This window comes from Periplaneta americana, chromosome 9, assembly GCF_040183065.1.
Source record: "Periplaneta americana isolate PAMFEO1 chromosome 9, P.americana_PAMFEO1_priV1, whole genome shotgun sequence".
Lineage (NCBI taxonomy): Eukaryota > Metazoa > Arthropoda > Insecta > Blattodea > Blattidae > Periplaneta > Periplaneta americana.
In genome coordinates this window covers 130,565,217-130,590,013 of record NC_091125.1, presented here as the reverse complement: position 1 = coordinate 130,590,013, position 24,797 = coordinate 130,565,217, and the positions used below count along the sequence as shown (strand labels likewise).

Here is a 24,797-nt window from a genome sequence, read left to right as displayed (position 1 = left end):
GATGGAGGATAGCATGGACTCATTTCGATCTTCCTGAAAAGGTTTATAGTAAACTTACTTACTTACTGGCTTTTAAGCAACCCGGAGGTTCATTGCCGCCCTCACATAAGCCCACCATTGGCCCCTTTCCTGTGAAAGATTAATCCAGTCTCTATCATCATATCCCACCTCCCTCAAATACACTTTAATATTATCTTCCCATCTACGTCTTGGCCTCCCCAAAGGTCTTTTTTCCATCCGGCCTCCCAACTAACACTCTATATGCATTTCTGGATTCGCGCATACGTGCTACATGCCCTGCCCATCTCAAACATCTGGATTTAATGTTCCTAATTGTCAGGTGAAGAATACAATGCGTGCAGTTCTGTGTTGTGTAACTTTCTCCATTCTCCTGTAACTTCATCACTCTTAGCCCCAAATATTTTCCTAAGCACCTTATTCTCAAACACCCTTAACCTATGTTCTTCTCTCAAAGTGAGAGTCCAAGTTTCACAACCATAAATAACCAGTAATATAACTGTTTTATAAATTCTAACTTTCGGCTTTTTTGACAGCAGACTGGATGATAAAAGCTTCTCAACCAAATAATAACAGGCATTTCCCATATTTATTCTGTGTTTAATTTCCTCCCGAGTATCATTTATATTTGTTACTGTTGCTCCCAGGTATTTGAATTTTTCCACCTCTTCAAAAAATAAATTTCCAATTTTTATATTTCCATTTCGTACAATATTCTCGTCACGAGACATAATCATATACTTTGTCTTTTCAGGATTTACTTCCAAACCTGTCTACTTGCTTAAAGTAAAATTCCCGTGTTTTCCCTAATCGTTTGTGAACTACTTTATGAAAAAAAAAAAAAGTTTTTTTTTTCCCCCTCTTCAAACATCCTGTACATGGCCCCGACTCTATAGAAGAATTTTCATTTGCAAATACTTGCAGTGGTTCTTCCCAAGATGCATTATCTTCCAATCTGGTGATATTTCATGACCTTTGTGCTCACCCAATTTGACAGCTCCGAAATTTTTGTTCTGGGGATTTTTTAAAAAGAGACTGTTCTCTCACAGATTACATGATATTCAAGAGCTCAAGAACAAGTTTCCAGAAGAGATTTTAGTAGTGCATTGCAAATGGAGGTCACCTGAAGGATGTGGTTTTAAAAAATAACTTCAATTGTGTAAATAAAGTCCAAAAGTATAAATAAGCTATTAGGTTGTTTAAATACATATTTGAATCAATCCATAAAGTTTTATCCCAGTTCAACAATAGATCGCTGAAAATTCTCCACCTTGTAAATAATTTCAACATCAATTGAAAAAAGAACACGCCACTACAACATCAGCATATACTACAAATGTCATAATGATAATTCTAAATGAAGTATCTTAACTTCTTGTAGGTTACGAATATCAAAATTAAAAACTTACTTTACTGCAATGTTCTAAACTCGTCTCACATCCATCATCTGAAAATGTCCGAATAGTGACGCAGTCAGGGTGGTTACCTTATGAAACAAGAAAAGTGAACTAGTAGCAAAATCATTAATATAATGAAAACAATTTATTGTTGAACACTTTGAATTACTGTCCACAATTATATGTACAAAAATATGTTCTTATATAATCAAGTTAACAAGTGAATAAAATATATTAATGAGCACTTAACCGTAAATACAATGCAAAATGCTATTCTAGTACGAATTTCAAATATAATGCAACTGGCTAATCTAAGCAGAAATTTAATATCTTAAAAAGAAAATGCAATCCTGCATATACCAACTTTTCACATTCTCATGATATGTCTAAAGAAAAGAGAGAGAGAGAAAGACAAGAAAATGCTTTTTCTTTTCAGCTACAAAATGTTTTGCACTTATTACACAAGTGAAACATTATACAGGGGACATCATTTTATTTTTACTAACATTTTTAATATTAACCTGGCTATATCTTTGAATTAAAGGTCTAGAATCAGAAACACCGCTTGCTCCCCCTTCCAAGATTGGAGTTCGATGATACTGGTGTAAAATACAAATCACTTTACTAGGTATAGGAGGGAAGAAAAGTAGTTCATCCATTTATGTAAACTAGGAAATATCTCAATTTTGAGTTTGATAATTTTCATTACGTTTTTGTTTAACCAAAATACAGTACTGTATTAACACTTAGTGTTTTACTCACGAACTGAGCTGTATATGTGGACGTATTCATTATGCAGTGTACATTGTACTGTTACAGAACATTAGCGTACAATATAGAGAATGAAGTTAAATTGAAAAATAATCATAATATGGATATTTAAACACATTTTTGAAAATGGTGGCCGTTCATTTCGATACAGGCTTCAGTTCTTTTGTGCATATTATCGCACTATAGATTCTTGTACCTAATTCCAATTACCAGTTTCGTCCTTCGTACTAGTAACTCATGTTGAAATAATTCTGTACCTACTCTATAAAAGAGTACCTTATGTATTGTAAATTTAATCTTCACTTCTGTCTGATCCGAAAAGATAAAATTACTCAGACATGCTATCTACTGTCCGTTCAAGTGGTTTTGTCGCAGGGTCGTAGAAAGGGGGGGGGGGGAATCAAGTGACATTTAATTACTTAACGAGACCCTTTTACTTCAGTTATTTTAAACAGTTGTATAATATTACATAGACGTCCAATTCCTAACAGAAATTAATGTCTTCAGAAAAGAGCTAAGACAGCCCAGCTACTAGACTTTACAGAGGGCCGAACAGAAGCAGGTGGGGGAAACTGGGATGCGATGTAGGCAAACGGACGACAGTATCTGTGCGAAAATATGATTCAATATTGAAAGCTCTTTCGTCACTGGAAAATGTGAACATATTTCTGGAACGTACTATACTCACTAACTCAGTACTGCATACGCGGCCTTGGCTCTGTGTGGAGAACGGTTGTAAGTTTACTAGTGGAGGAAGTGGGAGTGAAGTACATTCAAAAACTCAGGTACAATAAAAATTGAAGTAAAAATAAAATGATGTCTCTGTATATATTAGGAGTCCATTTTGAACAACAATAAATGGTTCATCCAATACAGGGTTACCATAAGCAGTCATTTTCCTAGACATGACCTCATACAATGCCAAAAGAACCATTTAACAGGAAATTTTAGAATCTGCCATTTAATATAGACTTCCCCACCCCTCCACGAAAGTATACAATAAGAAGAAAATTAAGCATTTCAAAATTTGTACAGATCCAGAAAAAAAGCTGGGCCACCTGAATTTTGTTTCTGGGTCTGTACTGTATGACTCCAAACAACGAAAAATCTCGATTCATACACACCTGAGTGTGGACAACAGTATATTGTGATACAAGGTTGGGAAATGCTTTTTTATAAAATCGAGCAAAAGTTTGGAAAACTCGCTCTGCTCGTTTTTCAATTTCTGATTTTCTAATGCACTTCGTAAACGTGTATTGCACAACATTTTTTGCAAATACGATATAATTATTTTGCGTTGAAAATTTAGAGCAATATTATCCCAAAGCCGGTACTGCACTGTAAAAGTAACTAAGTAACAATAAGTGCACTTAATGGATCTATTTCAGTATAGTTTTATCACAGTCTAGCATATACAGTCACGAAGCTCAATACATAGTAAATATGCACCCATAGATAGTTGCTAACCACTAGGATCGCTAATATCGCCTCATAGACAATGCAAAATAGTACCAGCACAGTCTATTGTTCCTAGCACCCTCACAACTCAAGCTTCGTGACTGTATATACTAGAATGTGGTTTTGTGTTATGAAGAATAGTTTCCCTAGCAACAGTTTCTGAGTGGGAATTCTAGTTTTCAAGGCCTAACAACAATAGCAGTAAATATAATAAAAAAAAAAAAAAACACGATCATGCAAAAAAAGTTGTTTTCAACTTCACGGAAGAGTGACTCATCCATTCAACGAAACTAGATACTAGAAACTAGTTCGTAACAATTGCAGTTTACTTGTTGAATCCTCTTTCAGGTATTTATATTGTAAGACCTTTCATAATTATTAGAAGAAATTAAGTGTTAAAAAGCTACAACAGAAAACTACTTATGGACAAAGGACTGAAACCAGAAGAGAAATTATGTTCAAATAAATTTGAGCAGCTTCAGGAAGGTTTCGAACAAATTTCAGCACTGATACTGAAGAGAGATTTGTTTTATTTATTTGATAAGCATTACCGGTAATACATTATTAGAAGTCAGTGATATTTAACATTTCATGTAAATTTTATGAACACTATCATGCTTAAATTCTTGCAAATAATGCGAATGAGTGCAGTGTTAATTTTGTGAACTGAAACACAGTGTGACTGTGACTAAAACTGTCAAAATTAACAAATAAATAGTAGTTAAGCGAAAGCATGGAATGTTGTAAATCACTCTATCGAAACAGAATTTAATATAGAATTTCGCCTTTCTATCAACGCATTTTAAATTAAATTCTTAGCTCGTTGACTGATTTTCCATGCCAAAGACCCAGGTTCAAAGTTTGGCAAGTTCAACTGGAATTATTTGTTGAAAAATTATTTTTCATAAAATATTAACTCGTAATCAATATACGAGAAGTCAGTTAATGTAAAGTAGGAGTAATTTTTGTGAATCACATTCCTTTAAAAAAATTCAAGATAATAATAATAATAATGCTTTATTTTTTCTGGCAGAGTTAAGACTATGAGGTCTTTTCTTCCACTCAACCAGAGGATAAAAAGGAAATACATGATAATATAATGTTAATACAAGATACACTTTTATATTTGTAGGATACGATTACTTCTCTCTCAATCCATGGCACAATAGCAATGACTCAAGGCCGACCAGTTGAATGATGACCTCACATTTACATGCTTTAAAAAAGGTGAATTATCATCCAACCAGTATGGGGTTATCCATGTGGTCAACATGACGACCTTCCCAGCTGTTATACCTGGTTTTCGAAACCGGATTTTGCTGCCTAGCATAGCTCCTCATATTTATCACAATGCTGGGTGTACACTGGTCCCATACAATCCCCGAAATTTCATGGGAAAATTCCTTCCCCATGAGGTCTCAAACCAGCGCACATTTCATTCTAGGCATGATACCTTAGACCAGCATTTCTCAACCTTTTTGATGAGGAGATACCTCTTTTCCTCACAGTACTTTAGTACGGCCCTTTGATGATAGTTGTTCTAATAAAATTGAGCCTAATAATGGACGAAAAGCAGACAAATAAATTATCCTACCCTCTTTCATTCTGTTCTAAAGGAACATGTCGCCTTTGTAAAGCCATAAGGGAGTAGAAACTTCGTAGACATCAATTTAGAAAGAAAATAATTTAAATATATTTTTATTTAATGCAAAATAGTCGACTATTTAAATGTTCACAGAACTACTTTTAAAAATTACTATTATTACTATCATTATTATTATTATTATTATTATTATTATTATTATTATTATTATTATCATCAGTTTCCAGCCCCCTGATTGAGAATCACTTCCTTAAAACATGATAATATGATGTGGGATCCATGTTATTATTTGCTTTACTTAATTCTCATTTTGGAACAGTATAGAGGAAATCAGTATATTCTTTTGTTGTTGGTAAATGAAAACCTGATTTTTTTTCCTCCAATGTCAGATACTTGACTTTGCGTCATTCACCCAAACATTCCCATCTAGGAGAGATGCGCCTAGTTCTTTATCCTACAGTAGGTGTTGCCTTCATTGAACTATGAGAGGCGAATTACATAGCACCATATGATAATGATGATTAATGAAGCAATGGTGAAATGATGGTAGGAGTATTCTGCAAAAACCTACCACCAAGCAGTCTTTGCCCTCCACACAAATTCTGTTTGGACCCTCCAGGATTCGAACAACGATTACCAACATGGAAAGCAGACTTTCTAGGCATTGAACTAATGGAACGCCTGAATTTAATTGATGAATAGTTCTGTAGTGATCGGGAAAAGTGACACAAGTCAATTTCCACAAACCTTTTTTGATAATTTATTGTCAACTTACGGAACATCTGTTCGCTTGGAAAAAAATACATTGGTATTCCTCCCATTACAATAATTCATACAGAAAAAATCAAATCGACATAAACCAGTGTAAGTTGTCAATAAATTATCAAAAAAGGTTTGTGAAAACTGACTTATGTCACTTTTCCCAAGCACTGCAGAGTTTATTCAGGGATGTTTTAAACAACTGACGTCTGCATTTTAGCACTTCAGCCAAAGCAGATCTATTTAGGCCTAAATAATGATGGTTATTTATTTATTTATTTTTGTTAAGTTTATTTATATACACTTTAATCTCTCTGGTCATATCGAGTGTTTTAGAATATCTGGGTACACCAGCAGGCCGCTTTCACCACTATTGAGTTCCTGCTCCCATTACATGCTGTAGACAGCCTGTGTTCATGCAACTGATTATAGATTTTGATTACCGGTAATGTTTATGATATTGGTGATTGATGAATCATCATGACATGTAAATTTTCAATTTGGTATCTGCTCCTGTGACTGAGAGAAACCATGAAAAATCCCAGTCAGAATGGTCAGCCACGGGGTTTGAACCCAAGATCTCCCGAATGTGAGTCTCAAATGCTACCGTCTGAGCCAACTCGCTCGGTGATTAATTATTATGATCATTTGACAAAACATATTTGTTGCACTAATTGTCTCCCACTTACTAAGCATTTAAGAGTACAAGGAAGAAAAAAAAAGTGGGCTTTCAAATTTTACTCTTAATCTTCTTAAATTCTACACAGCCATACCATTTCATTTCTCAACAGTATTTTTTTAATGTAACAATTTGATGAAATTATTAAAAACGGTCCAAACAATTTTCTTCATACTTTCGAAGATACAGACAATGAAGAAGAGAGTTAAACTTGATGCAACTTTGTTATATTTGACAGCATTCCTCTCTCTCTCTCTTCTTTGCAGTGTACTGTATATCACGTCATAACGTATCATACATGAAAAAATTAAACACCAGCTGCATCAACATTTTAATCTATTCATTGTATCACAATAAAATATTTATCAATTATTAATATGGAAGAAAGCACAACCTTATTTATCAATGCATTCATTTGTATTTCACATACATGAACTTGCACACTCAGAGCCTGAAAAACAAAGACTTCTTTTTGGAATGAAATTAACTCAAGAATTCAGGTTTGATTTACTGTTTAGTTATATTTTATGTACTTAGAAACTAAATTCATGAAGATCAAAGCTTCATCTTATAAGCAAATGTTACTTTTATATATATGTGTGTGTGTGTGTATATGCATGTATGTGAGATTCTTATGGTTGTCCATATAGTTCCCACATACTGGCTCCCGGCAAGCAATAGCATAAGAGCCAAGATTATACAATGCACTTGCACAGAGAATAAAATTCTGTACGTACTATACAATGTGCAAACATGGAAGAAAAGAACAGCTATAATTAATAAATAGAATTTAAAAAAAATTACTCATAGCAGGTGTTTGAAGAGTTCTCCATTACGGCCACACCAAAGAAGGCTTGCTTATTGCCTGGTAGTTGAGTAACCGTCTAGATGAGTAATCCAAGTAAACAAAGTCAGGAACAACCGAGTCCAGCAGCACCACGTGGTCTGCAACTTGGTGTGTCACCTAGCAATTATCCAAGTGAACGAACCAGTCTGTTTTCTCTGGGTAGCCACCAGATATCTAACAATATTTTCACGAGCATTGGTTTAATACTGTTGTTTATGATAATAATGGATAATGATATGGATCAAGCATTGATAGTAGCTGTTTACAAATGATAGACACTTTGGAATCCATCCAATGAACTGCATAACAGCACTGTTGTACTGAAACAATTGATGCATTCTCTGGAACAAAACTGCGAAATCTTGAATTTGAGATACAAAGCAGCAAACATTAGCTCTCGTATAACAGCACTGTGCAGAATTCTAGAGGATGCCATGTTTGTTGGACGGAAATAATATTTTGTGTGGAGGGAGATGTGTTATTCATTCATTCATAGTTTTCTGCCCAAAGGCAGGTCTTTCACTGCAAACCCAACATTTTCTGCCTTCCTCTTAGTCTCCGCATATGATCCATAAATCTTAATATCGTCTATCATCTGATATCTTCTTCTGTCCCATCCAGCGCATCCTTCAGTAGGCAGTTTCTTTTCAGCCAGTGACCCAATCAATTCCTTTCTCTCTTCCTGATCAGTTTCAGCATCTTTCTATTAAGGATTCAATATATACTGGAAACGGAAAATGAAATAAATTGTTATTCCAGAGAACACCTCAATTATGGGAAGTTGTGGGGCAGGAATTAAACAAGAACATAAAGGCGTAACTCTTGAAATACAGTGAAACCTGTTCAAGACGGAAGTGACATGGTCCTAATTTTTTTTCCGTTATGGACAGGTTTCCGTGTTATTCAGGTGTGAAGTTAAAATGGAATATTTTATCATTTGTATAAATGAAAAACAAAATGGCATGCCACTAATTGTAGAAATTACAAAATATTCCGTTTAACACTACTGGCATTAAATCAGCTTCCTGCCGCTTATTTAATTGGAGAATGATCTTGATGAAAATCTTATTTCCTGTATAAATTGTACCATACCTCACTCATTAAACACTATAAAGTTTATTAATTAGCCTACACCAAATTTAATATCTAACACTATACTATAATACTTTACTGTATATCACAGCACATTATTTAATTGACCTGGGAGCCTAGAGGTCTTGAATTCTGGATTATCTAATTTCTTTGCCAGTTCAAGGGTTTTCTTTGCAGAATAGGTCCAGAAATTTGCATGATCTTTGAAAGGGCAAGAACAATCCACTCCCACAACAGTTCATTTATTTCTATGTAACCAGTTGTTTTCTGTTTCCTTTTATGTAACCATTATTGGCCCCAAGCCACTCAATCATGATAGGGCCTTTATTTTTTAAAGTGTTAAGTTACACCTGAGTTTTCCATTCATAAATTTCAACATTATTTTCCATACTCTTCGTTTCTCATTTTCCTCGATAACTTTTACTTCATCAATTAATGATAGTGCAACATTATTACGCAACATTTTTTTTATCACGAAATCACTAATACACTTGCGTTCTACCCAGCTACAACAGTAGTTTATACAGGAGTGAAGCATTGAACATATTTGAAGGGAGTCGTCTGCCTAGTCAATAGGGTAACAAAATTTATGATCACCAGGCCAACACACCCTCGCACCCTCAAAAATTTTACAAAGAAAACTTGTTTTTATCTTAGTGACTTACGTATTTCGTACATTCCTTGAAAGCACATACTGTTTCAAAATACAGTTTACATTAAAGTAGTGTTTCCAAAATATTATTTCCGTTTTGAATAGTAGCAGACAGTTTCCGTTTTATTCAGGAAACATTACACATAATACATATGAATTTCGCCGGGACCAATAAATTGTTCCGAAATAGACAGGATTCCGGATCATTCAGGTTCCAATTTGAACAGGTTTCACTGTATTAACATTATGCATCCAACATGATGGATGATATAGCAAATCATATTTGAAAAAAAAGTATATTCCATAAGAAGTAGTTTTCTAGTGAATTTTAAAAGTGGCATATTCGCATTATTGGAATGGAATTTATGGGAGGGGGACACTATGGCCAAGCACTGCGACCTGTTACTATTTACTACACTAACTCTCAAGTGAGGCGCATTCCCAAACCCCACTGGCTGACTATACTAAGGTTCGCTGCTTACCCGGGTTTCAAGCAGGCAATCCCTCTCGTCCCTAGGCCAGCCTCCTCTGTGTATCGCCAACTGACATTCGGGGAATGCTATGGAATGATGACGAAATGGAGAAATGTTGATGGAATGATGTGGATGCCTAATATGGGGAAACAGGAGAATCCCGAGAAAAATCCAACTGCGACCTTGTCCGCCACAAGTTTCACTATGGATTTTTCAATGAAAAATCCAACCTGACCAGGACTGAAACTCAGGCCATCTGCGTGACAGGCTGGAGGTCTGATCATGGCAGAGGTTTCGCAACGTTGAACGAACAAGCAAGGAATGACTGGCCACTAGGCACCCAATATGGCTGTGTGACCACCATGTATTTTACCTAGGCAACTATCCAAGCAACAAGTGATAAGCAAGCCTCCTTTGGTGTAGTCGTAGCTTTAGTGTGGAGACAACTGTTGTAACATGAGATGATGTTCCTAATCATTCTTTACAGTTCTGTAGATCATGTTGACCACAAACCTGCACTAACAATATTACACAATGCATTAAATGAATTACGTGCTGTGCTAGATTAACCTTTAAACAAAGGAAGACAAACTACTATTGTATGCAAATTTCTAACTCTTAACCACGAGTTCATATACCTGCATAATCGGGTGAAGTCGTGTTGGGTTCATTAGCTGAGCAGTTTCAGGAGCACAAGATATGACTGACCGGTATATCATACCCAAGATCGCAGGTTCGTGTCCTGGCCACTGTAGTCAATTAAGACTGTGATAAAGGATGGGGAGGGCCCATGTAAAGCAATCGATGTAATGGTATTCATGAAAGCTGACAGGATTTCAGTTGAACGCAGTTGAAATGATTTTGATTCTTTTTTTAGAAAAAAAAATACAATACTAAAATATTTAAATTAGTTTAAGTCTGTTACATAAAATTTAAAAATACCAACGTACCGTGGAACCGTCTAGAGTCGACCTGGGGGTCTAGATTCGACCACTGTGTACACTTTCTAATTTCACGTGTTTATTCCAATAGAATTGCCTACTAGCCGCCACTGCTTGCTTCCAGCTGACTGATAACACTTCCCCTATCAATCTCTCATGGTAGTGCCAATCGTATTGTGCGTCCTTGATTATGTAAAGTTCATTGTTGCCAATAACAAAAATAGTAACAAAAAAATACTCTGTCTAACTTTTAACAATTTAGCCTTGTTTAACTGTAATGCAATACAAAATAACTGTATTTCTGTAATCAGAATTTTAAGCTCAATAACATACTACAACAAAAAATATTTTCCCATATTATTGAGAGATGTCAGAAGTTGAAGTTGTATTCCAGTACAGAGTCGACCATGCAGGCCTGTGGAATTAATCCATTCCAGCCACAAATAGTCTTTAATAAACTACCACAATCTGGTTTGACAGAGTCTCCACAATCTCATTCCACACCGGCACTGGTGGGAGAAGCGGTCATCAAAGTGCTCCAGGGCATGAGATATGAAAAATAATTAGCTGCCAAGAAAAGGAAAAGGAAAACTGAAATTGAACCAGGAAAAAGTATTGTATCAGTAGGTCTACTGAAGGCGGAACATCTCAGTCAAATGAAGAAATCTCTCATCCTGTCTCAACTGAGGAGACCAGAAAAAGAGAAGCCAAGAAAACCACCAAGAAAAGAAAAAGAGAGGATACCAGGAGTCCAGTGATAGTGATGAAGACGGATGACACTCTACTAAAGATTCGTCAGATGAGTGGGTTGAAGAGGAAGATAAAAATGATAATGAAAATTTCGATTACCCTAAATCAGGGGATCAGCTTTTAGTGAAGTTCCCAACTAAAAAGACAATTAAATTTTGTGTCGGTTGCATTGAGGAACTGGTTCCAGGAGAAGGACTTGAACTTTGTTTTGTTAGAAATTGTGGTGGATTCCAGTTCAAATATCCTGTGAGGTGGAGGATACGAGTCTTATTGACTGTGTTCAGGTAGAAAGAAAACTAAGTGCTTCTGTTCCTATGGAGGATAAGAAATTCGTAAAATTTGGTGTTGATTTTCAGGGTTCTGATATTAATTAGGAGATGGAAACTGCATTTTCTGTATTTTTCAGGGCTATTTTATTAATTAGTACATTAATAATGTGATAATGTTGTGTGTAGTTTCACGTAATTTTATGTCTGCTAATTAATTAAATATTTTCTATTAAATTTATGAGCCTTAACCTATTTAATGTATGCACATTAAAATAACTGTTTAAAATTCGCATTTTCCTATCCCAAATAACTTAAAATAAAAAATAACAAAGTAAATAATAATAAAAGCATCCAAAAGGAGGTCGATATCGACTGAATGAGAGCAAACGTTCATTTACATGTATTTTTAATATGGTGGTCGACTTAACACCATGTAAAGGGTTGAGTCGACCGGCGTTTAAAATTTGTTTTCCTCAGTGACCGTGGAAGTTCATAAAATGAAAATAGAAAACAATCCCCGAGTTGTGTGCTATAACATACCATTTTCAGTGAAATACTAGATAGCATTGTCTGTGAAGTAGCATTAAAGGTACGAAAAAAAGCGGTCGACTCTAGACGGTTTGACGGTACTTTATAAATAATACATACAGTCTGCAGACAATATATTAACGCCAGTCCATAAAGGGTTAACGCTAGCTCTAGCAACTCAAATCCTAGTGAATGTGGTGTTGGACGTAGAGTCCTACTCTCCCATTAGGTGACTCATGCAATAACAGCAGATAACTGATCATTTGCTGCAAACCCAGTATTTATGATTTTGATATCTTAGCAGGATGTCTTCTTCCACCAAGCAGTCCTGGCTTTCGTCAGTATACAGATTTTCTTAACAAATGCATACACGATTTTTGTTGTGATTAACAGCTTTTATGGTAACTACTGACCAGCATATTTTCGTGTTTTGCAAATTCATTAAGTATGAATCCGCAAGAAGATTTAGAAGAGAGTTTCGTGAACAATTAACCAGAATGCGAGTCTCAATGCATTCCAAAATTCATAAACAAGTTAATGAATTCAAAACATCAGGTTCAGTGCTGAATAAAAAGAAAAAAAAAATCCTACAATGTTAACACGTGGACAGCGGTTCTTTTTTTTTTTTTTTTTTAGTAGGTTATTTTACGACACTTATCAACATCTTAGGTTACTTAGCGTCTGAATGATATGAAGGTGATAATGCCAGTGAAATGAGTCCAGGGTCCAGCACTGAAAGTTACCCAGCATTTGCTCATATTGAGTTGAGGGAAAACCCCGGAAAAAACCTCAACCAGGTAACTTGCCTCAACTTGGAATCGAACCTCGGTCATCTGGTTTCGCGGCCAAACGTGCTGTTACTCCGTAGGTGTGGACGTTCTTTTGTACACTGTATAGTTGTTTTTTTTATCTCTGTACAAATGAATAATATAAAGTCTCGTTTCTTTTAATTGCTTACCGGGATCCAGTATGTGAGAAGTATTCAATCATAATAACACATTACATTATACAAGGTCAGTTATAAGTATGTTTGGAAAACGAGTGAACGTGCTCCTGGATCAAAAATATGAACAATTCCTTACATAAAAATTTGACTGAAAATGCTTATTTATTGGAAAAAAAAAAAAAAGTAATAGTGACTTTTGTTTTAATAAGAGTCTGATTATATTATTGTTTTTGTTTTGATTTTGTATCAGTGTTTGTTTACAAACAACACAGTGACAAAACAGTAATACATTGTTTTTGTTTTGATTGGACGAGGTGGTCCAGTGCCTTGGCCACCCAGGTCACCCGACCTCACTCCATTAGATTTTTACCTTTGAGGTCACTTGAAGGCTGTCGTCTATGTAACATGAGTAAATGATGCAGAGAAGCTATTGCAACGTGCCAATTTGATCCGTGATGACAACATAGTGTTTGAGCAAACTCACCAGTCATGTGTACATCATACTCAGGCATGTGCAAACAATGGAGGGGAACACATTGAGTACCTCTTGTAAACGTTAAATGACAAGTTTCCAAACGTACTTGCGACACAACAAAAAAAGAACAAAAACAAAGTATGACCATTTCTCCAATAAATAAGCATTTTCCGCCAAATTTTCATATAAGAAATTGTTCTTATTTTTGATCCAGGAGCACACTCACGCGTTTTCCAAACATACTAAAAACAAACAGACTCATCCTGTATATAAAAGTTGAGACAGTTTCTTTGAACACCTGAGTGTGCATACTTTGACAAAGGCTGTCATTTTGATTTCTAACTTTGTGCACTATATTACAGTTAAAATGATATATTTATGTAGTGATATTCCTAGCGTCAATTACCATCTCTTGAAACCAGACAGTAAAACTCTTTCCTCACCTTAAAATGCAATGCTGTAGCATTGAACAACACTGATGTACACAGTTGAGCCTACTTAACAATAATTAACACAAGAATTTAATTTTATATTTCACTTGAGGTGAAAGGTAAGTCTCTATGTAACCCAGTCTGTTGGCTTTCCATATGCTGTGAATGTTCAACATTCCATAAGTTTTAACAATATTATAGACATCTTCAGACAGTGTATTGAGTTTAAATTCTCAGACATTGACTTCATCTTCCTACAATACAAAAGCAAGACAATTTTTGTAACCATATCTTGCTTGTCCAGGCTCAACTGTGCAACAGACACCAAACTTTTCACATATTCTGCAATCTATCCCTTTTACTTATTTTATTGCAACGTCAACAGTGGAAGCCATGTATATTTATGCTGTACATTAAATTTATATACGAGATGGAAAAAATTTCATGATGATTCGAAGTAATATGAGCTAGAAGTGAATGGATAGATGAATAGAGACTTTCACACAAGGGCCATCCCATCACACTTTGTGATACATGTACACATCCCTGACTGGAGCTCGGTCCTTAATGATGGGGTATTCCAGAGGTTTAGATTAATTATCAGAGTACTAGTCTGTACAAGCCAACAAACTTCCTTTTAATTCCTTACCACTAATAATATTACTACAATTTCGAAAAATTCTAATTTCTACTGCAGCAACTCCCTCTAATTATATGAAATGCTGTGTTGCATTTACTGGAAACTTGCCCATTCCTGTTACGAGATTTCTCCAGGATTATTCATGGATAATGTTGGTCTAGACAGGTAAGTTAATGAATCAAGTGTGGACAATGGTAATCTAAGTTGGCTCAAAGTCAAAGTTTTGGTGGTCACTGAAGAACATGTATGTGACTCAATTCCCTTACCTTACTTTCCCCATCTAGACAGATCTATGATGTTTCGTTGCTTTTGAGCTGTGAAGTAACTGGTACCAAATTGCTGCCACTGAACAGCATTTGTATCGTCATTCTGTAACTACATTTATTAAAAATAAATGGAGTCAGCACTCTATTTCACGAAAGTATGGTATAATGCATTACAAGCAAATTCACCTGTAATTTGTACAAATTATGAGGACTGTGTTCCAAAAATAAAAAATTGGTATAATACAATACAAGCAAATTCACCTGTAATTTGTACAAATTATGAGGATTGTTCCAAAAAAAAAAATTGTATAATACAGTACAAGCAAATTCACCTGTAATTTGTACAAATTATGAGGACTGTGTTCCAAAAAAAATTGGTATAATACAGTACAAGTAAATTCACCTGTAATTTGTACAAATTATGAGGACCGTGTTCCAAAAAAAAAAAAAAATTGGTATAATGCATTACAAGCAAATTCACCTGTAATTTGTACAAATTATGAGGACTGTGTTCCAAAAAAAATTGGTATAATACAGTACAAGCAAATTCACCTGTAATTTGTACAAATTATGAGAACTGTGTTCCAAAAAAAAATTGGTATAATACAGTACAAGCAAATTCACCTGTAATTTGTACAAATTATGAGGACTGTGTTCCAAAAAAAAAAATTGGTATAATACAGTATAAGCAAATTCACCTGTAATTTGTACAAATTATGAGGATTGTTCCAAAAAAAAAAATTGTATAATACAGTACAAGCAAATTCACCTGTAATTTGTACAAATTATGAGGACTGTGTTCCAAAAAAAAATTGGTGTAATACAGTTCTGTACAAGCAAATTCACCTGTAATTTGTACAAATTATGAGGACTGTGTTAAAAAAAAAAATTGGTATAATACAGTACAAGCATATAACTGTACTTGGGAATTGCTTTGCAGTAATTATATACATGAAACTGCTTGTTTAAGCATGGTATATAGAGAAAAAAATGGCCACTCCTCTAACAGCTGTTCGTATTGATTGTCATATTATGGTAATGGTTGCCTTGTAACCGCAGAACAACCAGAATAATATTGCTGTAGCTGTACTCTTTGATCAAAATATAGTGTGGTAATCGATCAGGTCCAGTTGTACTATTGATACTTAGTGTGGTACATAGTGCGCACTATTGGATACAATACAGAACCTCAGTTATCTATTACCTTTCGTAATGAAGTAATGACGAAACTATGACGTAGCTGTGTAACATTTGTACTGTTATACACGATGAATTAATTTTTTAAAATTTATTTTACTAGGTTATTTTACGACGCTTTATCAACAGCTTAGGTTATTTAGCGTCTGAATGAGATGAAGGTGATAATGCTGGTGAAATGAGTCCGGGGTCCAGCACCAAAAGTTACCCAGCATTTGCTCATATTGGGCTGAGGGAAAACCCCGGAAAAAACCTCAACCAGGTAACATGCCCCGACCGGGAATCGAACCCGGGCCACCTGGTTTCGCAGCCAGACGTGCTAGCCGTTACTCCACAGGTGTGGACTACATGATGAATGGAGTGATTATTATTAGTAAGGAATTTACACACAATTTATAAACAAGATATTCATTGTGTAAATATAAGACAGTTAAACATCTGTATAAAAATTTTCATTAGTAAGACCGTAGGTATAGAAATTTTGCCAGGACTTCAGAAAAAAAGAGTATAAGTGAGAAACGCACAAATGGAGTTTTACTGTAGTTAGAAGTGCCATTAAAGAAATCATTTTACTAGATAACACTACATATTCTTTGTTATATTCACCCAAAATGTATGTGGACTGGATATAGTGTGTGCAAAATGAGAAGCTATAGTCCCGTCGCTCTAATTTCCGGCAGCCAATCGCATTGCAGGTCGGCTACATTTAAACGTGTGCGTCTTGTGATTCGCTGAGGAAGATGTTATTCATTTCTTAAGGCTCGATAAATACTTAATATAATCGCCCGCCATTTTGGCTCTTTCATTGGCGGTTGCAGAAAGCACACGAAGACATTATTTGCCGCTCAATTATTTGCTGAATTACAGTGCGTGTGATTTATTATCATAGGAGCTACGACATGATAATGTTTAACGGTGTGGCAAATAGATTCCTCGTATGGTAGCTCGGCAACGAAAGAACAAAAATGGCGAACGATACTACCTACCTAGACTTTATAGAGCCTTCACTTCCTAAGACGTAAGCAAAGAGGAGGAGTCACGCCGGGAATAACAGCGTCGCGACTATAGTATACAGCATTTAATATCTGCAATCATTTTCAGCATCTTAATGATCAACATTTACATCAGATACAGAATCTTTAAGAAGCAAAAAAGCGGCCTTTGGAAAATTAAAGAGAAATTCTAAGAACAAGGTCTTTTCAAGCTTGGTGACAACTGCCACATAAAAAGAAAGGAGTGCCTATGTATGGCAAAAAACCTCTTTCAACATCTGAATATGTCAATGTGGTGAAGTTACCACGCAATCTAATTCCAATAGGATCCTTTTCTGGCAGAACATTCAATACAATCCACTGTAGGTATACTGGCTGCAACAAGACAGAAGCTACTGGTCACATACTGGGAATCTGCAGGAAAAGCAAACTGCTACGGAATAATAGAAATCACAGATGAGGAGAAATATTGCAGAAGTCTTAAGGCACCTTGGTTGGGAAATGAAGAGGTTCATTGCATTTCAACTGCAGATTCTAACAGGCGTGAAGACATTTTAGCCATTGACAAGGATAAAAATAAGGCCATGGTATTGAATCCAAATATCAGTTTTGAGAGAAAGCTCTTGCAAACAGATGAGGGCAACAAAGAAAAACAGGAAATATATGAACCATGCCTCTGTCCTCTCTTCTAAATATATCTATTAATCAGTTTGTTGTCAGAGGTATGTTATTTAGAGTGAGAGGTTCCCTTTCACAGTCTACCTATCAACTATTACTGAAATTAAAATTCAGTCTTTGAAATACAAAACATCGTATTACAAATTCTGTCAGATTCTTTATACATTATCTACTATAATTTATATTTTCAAAAAAAGATACTTTTGTTAATATAACAATTTTGCATCAAATCAATTCCCAATTTTTAATTTCATTAATTTATTTTGTTTAATTATTTTTTTATTTTTTAAGCATAACTCTTCTGTAATCAGTAGGGCTAGGATTTTGATGACCTATAAATCATGAAAAAATGTCCTAAAAACAATGCATTTATGACCTAAAAATATTTCAAAAATGCCCTTAAAATGCCCTAAAAATTGATCTTACATAATTGCCTTAGTAGGAAAAGAGGCTTTGTACTACTTTATATTTAGACTAGTAATTAAATTAAATTTTACATAATTTTTTGTAAGTAGTACACTTTAATTAATTATTTTATCTGATGTAGTTTCCATGTATGATCGTTCACCTTTGCGTCGGCATGTGGACGTGAGGTCAGCAGTCGGCTGGTCGGTCTTGACCCTTCATGGGCTGTAGCACCATGGATTTACTTTACTTTTAGTTTCCGTGTAGTCCACCACAAGGCCACTCTTATCTCGAATTAGCAGGTATAGAGGAGTCTATATTGAAGGGATGGTTGGACTGATCCATTATGTGGGGTGTACTACGTTTTAATGGCAATATTTGTGTAGAAAAACGATTAAAATATTATACAAAATAATGAGTATTCATGAACAAAGTATGTAAAGAAAATATCAAAGGAAATAGACATTATTTTACATTAATAATGGGGATTTATGGCCAAAATCAAATGAAAATGCCTAAAAAATGACCGAATAAAACAAAAGATGCTCTTATGAGTTGAAACAGGCAAAAAATGCAAAAAAAATGCCCTAACAAATATGCTTTAAAACACTCAGTTTATCACATAACACAAATACTAAAGCAGCTATGTTTCTGGCTTACTAGAAAAAAGATGCAATTTCATCAAAATCCTAGCCCTAGTAATCAGGATCCTTGTGGTCATTCCCATTGGAGGGCTGATGATTTAGCAAATCTTTCTCTATAGAAGTATAGTCATTTGAGAAAAGGGGTTAATAAAATGTTCAATATTTATATATTTCATTTTATTTACCAAAAATAAATGTTATAACCAGGATCTAAATTTTAATAACATATCACCTTACTGCAACATCATTAACAATACTAATCCATATGTAAACCCTAATCATTGTTCTTTGATTATATTCATATATACTATACTTTTTGGTATTTTTCCGTTGTTTTGGATATTTAATCATTTTAGATATTGTTTCTTGCTAAGAGCTATGCTTCACTTGTTTTCCGACATTTATGTATATTGACGGGCCAGTTCAACAGGGAAACAACTCAAGATTTAAAGTTTTGAGAAAACTGTAGTTAAAAAAAAAAAAAAATCCGATTTGGGTTGTTTCCCTTTTGAACTGGCACGTTGATATATGATATTATCAATGTTTAGTAGGAACATAAATGCTCAAATGTAGAATTTTTTCATTGCATGGTTATCAAACACAGAAGATAACATTGAATATAAAATTTATTTTGTGTCTTTTTATTCATATGGTTAAATAATCTGTGTTTATAGTGTGACATTGCAACTAAGCTGCAAAGGGCTGAGGTGACATGTGGATACTCCACACATTAAAACTGGCAACAGAGACGGCGTGAGGAGATGGTAAATTGATATAAAAAATAGAGAGACATATTTTGTGTCTGCATTCTTACACAGGCTAAATTCATATGACTGACTGGGATGCAGGCAAAATAGTATAGAGTACAATACAAATTTCTGTATGTAATAAAAAACTGATACATCTTTCGACACTATTTTAGAGAAGAAGTACTCGACGTTTCAAAATATAACACAAATTTGATTAATAATATTTGCCTGTAATATAAATAATACATTCTTTTCTGCCAATGAACAGTTCGGGAATAACCAATGAAAAATTTGTGTACCATCCACTTCAAGAACAATATAAAGTTGTGGCTATATACGACTGTGCTCTTGCTAAAGTGTTATTTTTTCTAAATATTTATTTATTTTTCTAAAATACTGTTATATCTAGTGTCAGCAAATAGAATTGTTTAACAGCTGTACAGATACCTAGTTTTCGCAAACCACAGATTTGCAAAATATGGTTTCTTAGCTGATATATGTAACTAGATTTTATGTTGAAACCCTTCCAGTCAAAATATTCTAAGCTTAAACTCTGAAATAACACGAAATCTTTGTTTTTAGTACTAATTTATTCGAAATAGTGTTCTTCAGGAGACATTTTAATCTTCTAATATTTCTATACAAAAGAACTACCAAAGGTATGCATTCTTTATTTCCGTACTTTGTTTCTAATGTAGTTTTACACACTTACAAATGGCTTTTAAGGAACCTGGAGGATCATTGCCACCCTCACATAAGCCCACCATCAGTCTCTATCCTGAGCAAAATTAATCCAGTCTCTACTATCATATCCCACCTCCCTTAAATCCATTTTTATATTATCCTCCCATCTACATCTCGGTCTTCTCAAAGGTCTTTTTCCCTCTGGCCTCCCAACTAACACTCTATATGCATTTCTGGGTTCGTTCATATGTGTTATATGCCTTGCCCATCTCAAACATCTGGATTTAATATTCCTAATTATGTCAGGTTAAGAATACAATGCATGCAGTTCTACATTGTGTAACTTCCTCCATTCCCCTGTAACTTCATCCCTCTTAGCTTAGTTTTACTTACCGACAACAAAGCAAAATTGAGGAACGATGCCAATTTGGGACCAAAAATCCATTACTTGTCTTCAATCTTTTTGTTTAAACACAAACCCATGTGGCATTCAGAGCACGCCATGTTTGCAACTGAATAGTCTTGAAATGTATTCCAATTGTATAATGCAGCATTGCCAACATATGAATTCATCCCACGGCCTTTGAACCTTAAATGCGTTTATACAGATAGTGGTTCACTCAATTCAAATACTTTCCACTAAAAATTTACCTTCCTTTGGTAGCACTCTTCTATAGAATTACCACTTAGCGATATTTTTATGAAATTTTATTTAAGGTGCTCTAATATTGATATTTATGTACATTTTGAATTTAATATTCAATATATATAATTTTGAATGTAATGTTCAAACTGCATTTCGAGTACTTCATTTTTAAATATAAAGTCGAAATAGCCTAAAAGATTATGTTGCCTATTAGTTTATATTATTTACAAACAGGATGGGAAACTTATACAAATTTCTCTACACAACACAGAAGTACCAATATAAAACTGTCAGTATTGCTAAAATGTACAAAGAACCTTAAGATTTCCTTGATACAAACCTCTAGTCTTTGTAGGAAAACAGTAGTGTATTTTGCACGACTAGAGTCAAAAAGTTACATTTTTTTAAATGTGAAACAATACCGAAATTTTTTTATTGTGCAAATACCGAAATTTAAGATTTTTATTCACCTTAAATAAAGATTCCTATATACTGGGTGTTCATTTCAAAGTGTGTCATGACGTCACTGTTGTGAGTCAGCGATTTGAAGCGAGTTTCAGCTTTCATGTCAGAGAAGTTGCCTATTAATCAAGGCGTTCAATCTGAACTTGAGAACATGTACGGTATAACTTGAATGTCGTAGCAACAGATGGCGGTCTGTAAAGTCTGTGTGCTACCATAACCTCTTTCGAACTGTGTTTTGCGCAGGCAAGTCGTACGCAGGGTATTTGTTATCATCGATTGCATACGGCAACATTCCACAACACAAATCAAATGCTCTGTGTCCATGTTGACCGTCCAAGTTAACAAATACGTAAGTAATCGTCTTAACCCTCTCCCCATATCCCGACAGTAAGAAAAAAAACTCACTTCAGTACGTGTTTCCAAACAGTTCACATTCTTGCCACTACTGGCGTTACCCTACGTATCGGTAAGTAATCTTCAGAATGAACGCCGTGCTTGCTAGGCAACTTCTCTCGCATTTAGGTAATACACCTCTGCAGAAGTGTAAGAAGATTGAATTCTCTAGGCTCATCGGCTAGCCACATGACGACATACAGTGAGCCATGACACATTTTGAACTGAACACCCAGTAGTTCTAATGTATAATCAACATATACTGTATAAAGTTTGAGTAGTTCAGCATATTTTTTAAACAAAATATTTCAATAGCAAAATAAATTATGTCAAAATTGAACCTGATATGAAAAAGCCCTGACAGGGAAAATCCATAAAATTTGGGGAGAGGTCATTAACAATTCCCTTGTAAGTAGTAAAGTGATTCAGATTCTCAATGATTTTAATAAAACTGAAATAATCAGCTTAGGCATGATACAAGGTGTGATCATTAAATTCTGGGACTTTGTCTCCTGTGGGCAAATGGATCACGTGATTGACACACGTGCAGCAGTGATGCTAGACGACTTTGAAGAGACCAACACAAAGTTTCAAAGCACTATCTTCATTGAGAACTGTGTTACACAAGGTTTTGTTAGCACGTACATCCATGCATTTGCAAAATCACGATGGACTGAAAACTGGAACAGAGAGCCAACATCATATTCTGTGTAAAAACCAGGAAATCGGCAACTAAAACCCATAGAATGTTGAAGCAAGCCTACAGAAATGAAGCAGTGAGTCAGACGAGGTGTTCTGAGTAGCATTCGAGTTTCAGAAATGGCAGAGCATCGCAGAAAGACGATGAGAGGCCAGGTTGACCACACACATGCAACACTGCTGAAAATATCCAAAAATTCAACTAATTGTGCATGATGATCGACACATTACCATCAGAGAAATTGCTCACATCATCAACATGTCATTTGGAGAGGTTCAAATGACCCTCATGTCCATTTTGAACATGAGTTGCTTTGCTGCCAAGTTCATGCTCAGGCTTCTGTCACAAGAGCAAAAGAAACACCATCTCGAAGTCTGTCAAGATTTCAGTCAGCGGTCCCTGGATGACCTGTATTCACTACATTTGGCCCTCTGCGACTTTTTTTTTTTTTTTGTTTCCGAAGATGAAATTGAAGCTAAAGGGTCGTTGTTTTGGCACAGGGGAGGAAATCCAATGCGAATCGCAGAAGGTGCTTAACAGGCTTCAAGAACGCGACTTCCAGGAGGCATTCCAAAAATGGCAGAGGCACTGGGATCGGTGTAGAGCTGCCCAAGGGGACTACTTTGAGGGGGATGGCAGCCAAATTTAAATCAGGTAATTTTATTCGCATTTATAGGACTTGTCCCAAAATTTATGAACACATCTCGTACATAAGTAACGAAATTATGAGTGAGGATGTGTGCGTTTCAGAATAAAAAGTTTACAGGATTCAGAGTAAGCTATGAAAGGGCAAAAAATTGTTCACTTCACACAAAGTGGGTGGCCAGGTAGCTCAGTTGGTACGGTAACTGGCTACAGACTGGAATGTCCTGGGTTCAATAGCAGATGGTGACGGTATTTTTCTTGTTGCCACAACTTCCAGAATTACCCTGAGTTTCACTCAGCCCCCTATCAAATTGAGTACTGGGACTTTCCTGGGAATAAAAGGCAATCGGAGCACAGTGTCGACCATACCATCTCATTCTAGTACCAAGGTCAAGAAAGCATGACAGTCTACCTTCATGACCCCCAATCGTCATGGCGTATATAGGGATACCTTTACTGCACACTAACACAGACTGAGAAATAAGCCACCACTAAATGTGCAATTTAATGTATAATTCAGCAATTCTCTCTCAGAAACAAAATGAAAATGCTTGTATGAAGAATTACCAGCACCTCCTCCATTTTCCACCACCATTCACTTTTCCTTAGTGTAATGTAGGTTAGTTTATTTTGCCTGCCAAAAGTTATGGAACAGACTTTAGGAAAGAAGGAAGCTTTTCTGGGTTCTTTTGTTCCTAATCGCTGCATGGAACTTAAGGAAGTTTTTTCAGCAGTTTGACAACCTCTACTTGTCCATATTGGAATTTTCATCCCAATAGCTATTTCTGAAGAAAGTTCACATGCTATTTTCCGCGATACCATCCACTTGGGTTTGTAAACCAGATCGAAGCAGCTACTACTGGTAACATGCGCAAGATAAATTCGATTCGTTTGATCAGTGATTGCAGTAAAGGTAGTGTAATACCAATGGCTGCTGAATCCTCCAATAGAATTCCTATCCTCTGTCAGCTTCATCTATCCAATTCACATTATTCCACCTTATTTGGTATTAGTAATAGTTCATAGAATATCGCTATACTATGAGTTCCAAGGTACAATACAATGGGCAAAAAGTGTAGAAAGACCTCCTCTGTGACCAAAATCTACCACAACCAGAACGAAGTGAACTAACAATGGGTGTCATCATAAAAGTTCACTATAGGGAAGCAATGATGTGCGGGTCTTTGCCAGCACCTCTACAAGAGCTGAAGATGTCCCCATTCCAAATGCATCCAAAGGCTTCCGGTCCATGGCTGCAATCCTGTAACAATATCCAGCAGTGTTACCATCTTCTCTGCAAAAAAGTTGATTTAGAGGACGGTATCTCATAAAATTATTATATACTTCTGAAATCCTCGGAAGTCTAGTGGTAACTATACTTCTCAATGCTTCTGAGACTCAAGGGTTCAAATCAACTGAAGAACATTGATTTTCCTGGGTATTAATATCTATAGAATGGTTCCCTTTACAAGATAAGTAAACACAGGGCTTTAGGGTATTAATTTATAACATGAGGAAGAATTCTGTTCCTGAAGAGTCACTCAATTATACAGATTTTCAAGTTTTCATGGTATTGAAAATAGGGAGTACCATTTCTTCTGTTA

General features: G+C 35.4%; 2 protein-coding genes across 2 annotated transcripts in view; both read right to left on the bottom strand.

Moving 5' to 3' along the window:
- LOC138706520 (transmembrane protein 135-like) overlaps positions 1-7,611 on the bottom strand; it is a 40,143-nt gene extending 32,532 nt beyond the window's left edge. Inside the window, exons 1-2 of the mRNA XM_069835896.1 lie at positions 7,490-7,611; positions 1,428-1,504 (exon numbers count right to left, since the gene is read on the bottom strand). Of these exons, the coding sequence (XP_069691997.1) occupies positions 1,428-1,504; positions 7,490-7,493 (81 nt within the window). The 5' untranslated portion in view covers positions 7,494-7,611. The remainder of the gene's footprint in view (positions 1-1,427; positions 1,505-7,489) is intronic.
- Positions 1,546-24,797, bottom strand: part of LOC138706519 (transmembrane protein 135-like) — a 52,432-nt gene continuing 29,180 nt past the window's right edge. The window contains exon 9 of the mRNA XM_069835893.1: positions 1,546-24,454. Coding sequence (XP_069691994.1) covers positions 24,337-24,454 — 118 coding nt within the window. The 3' untranslated portion in view covers positions 1,546-24,336. The remainder of the gene's footprint in view (positions 24,455-24,797) is intronic.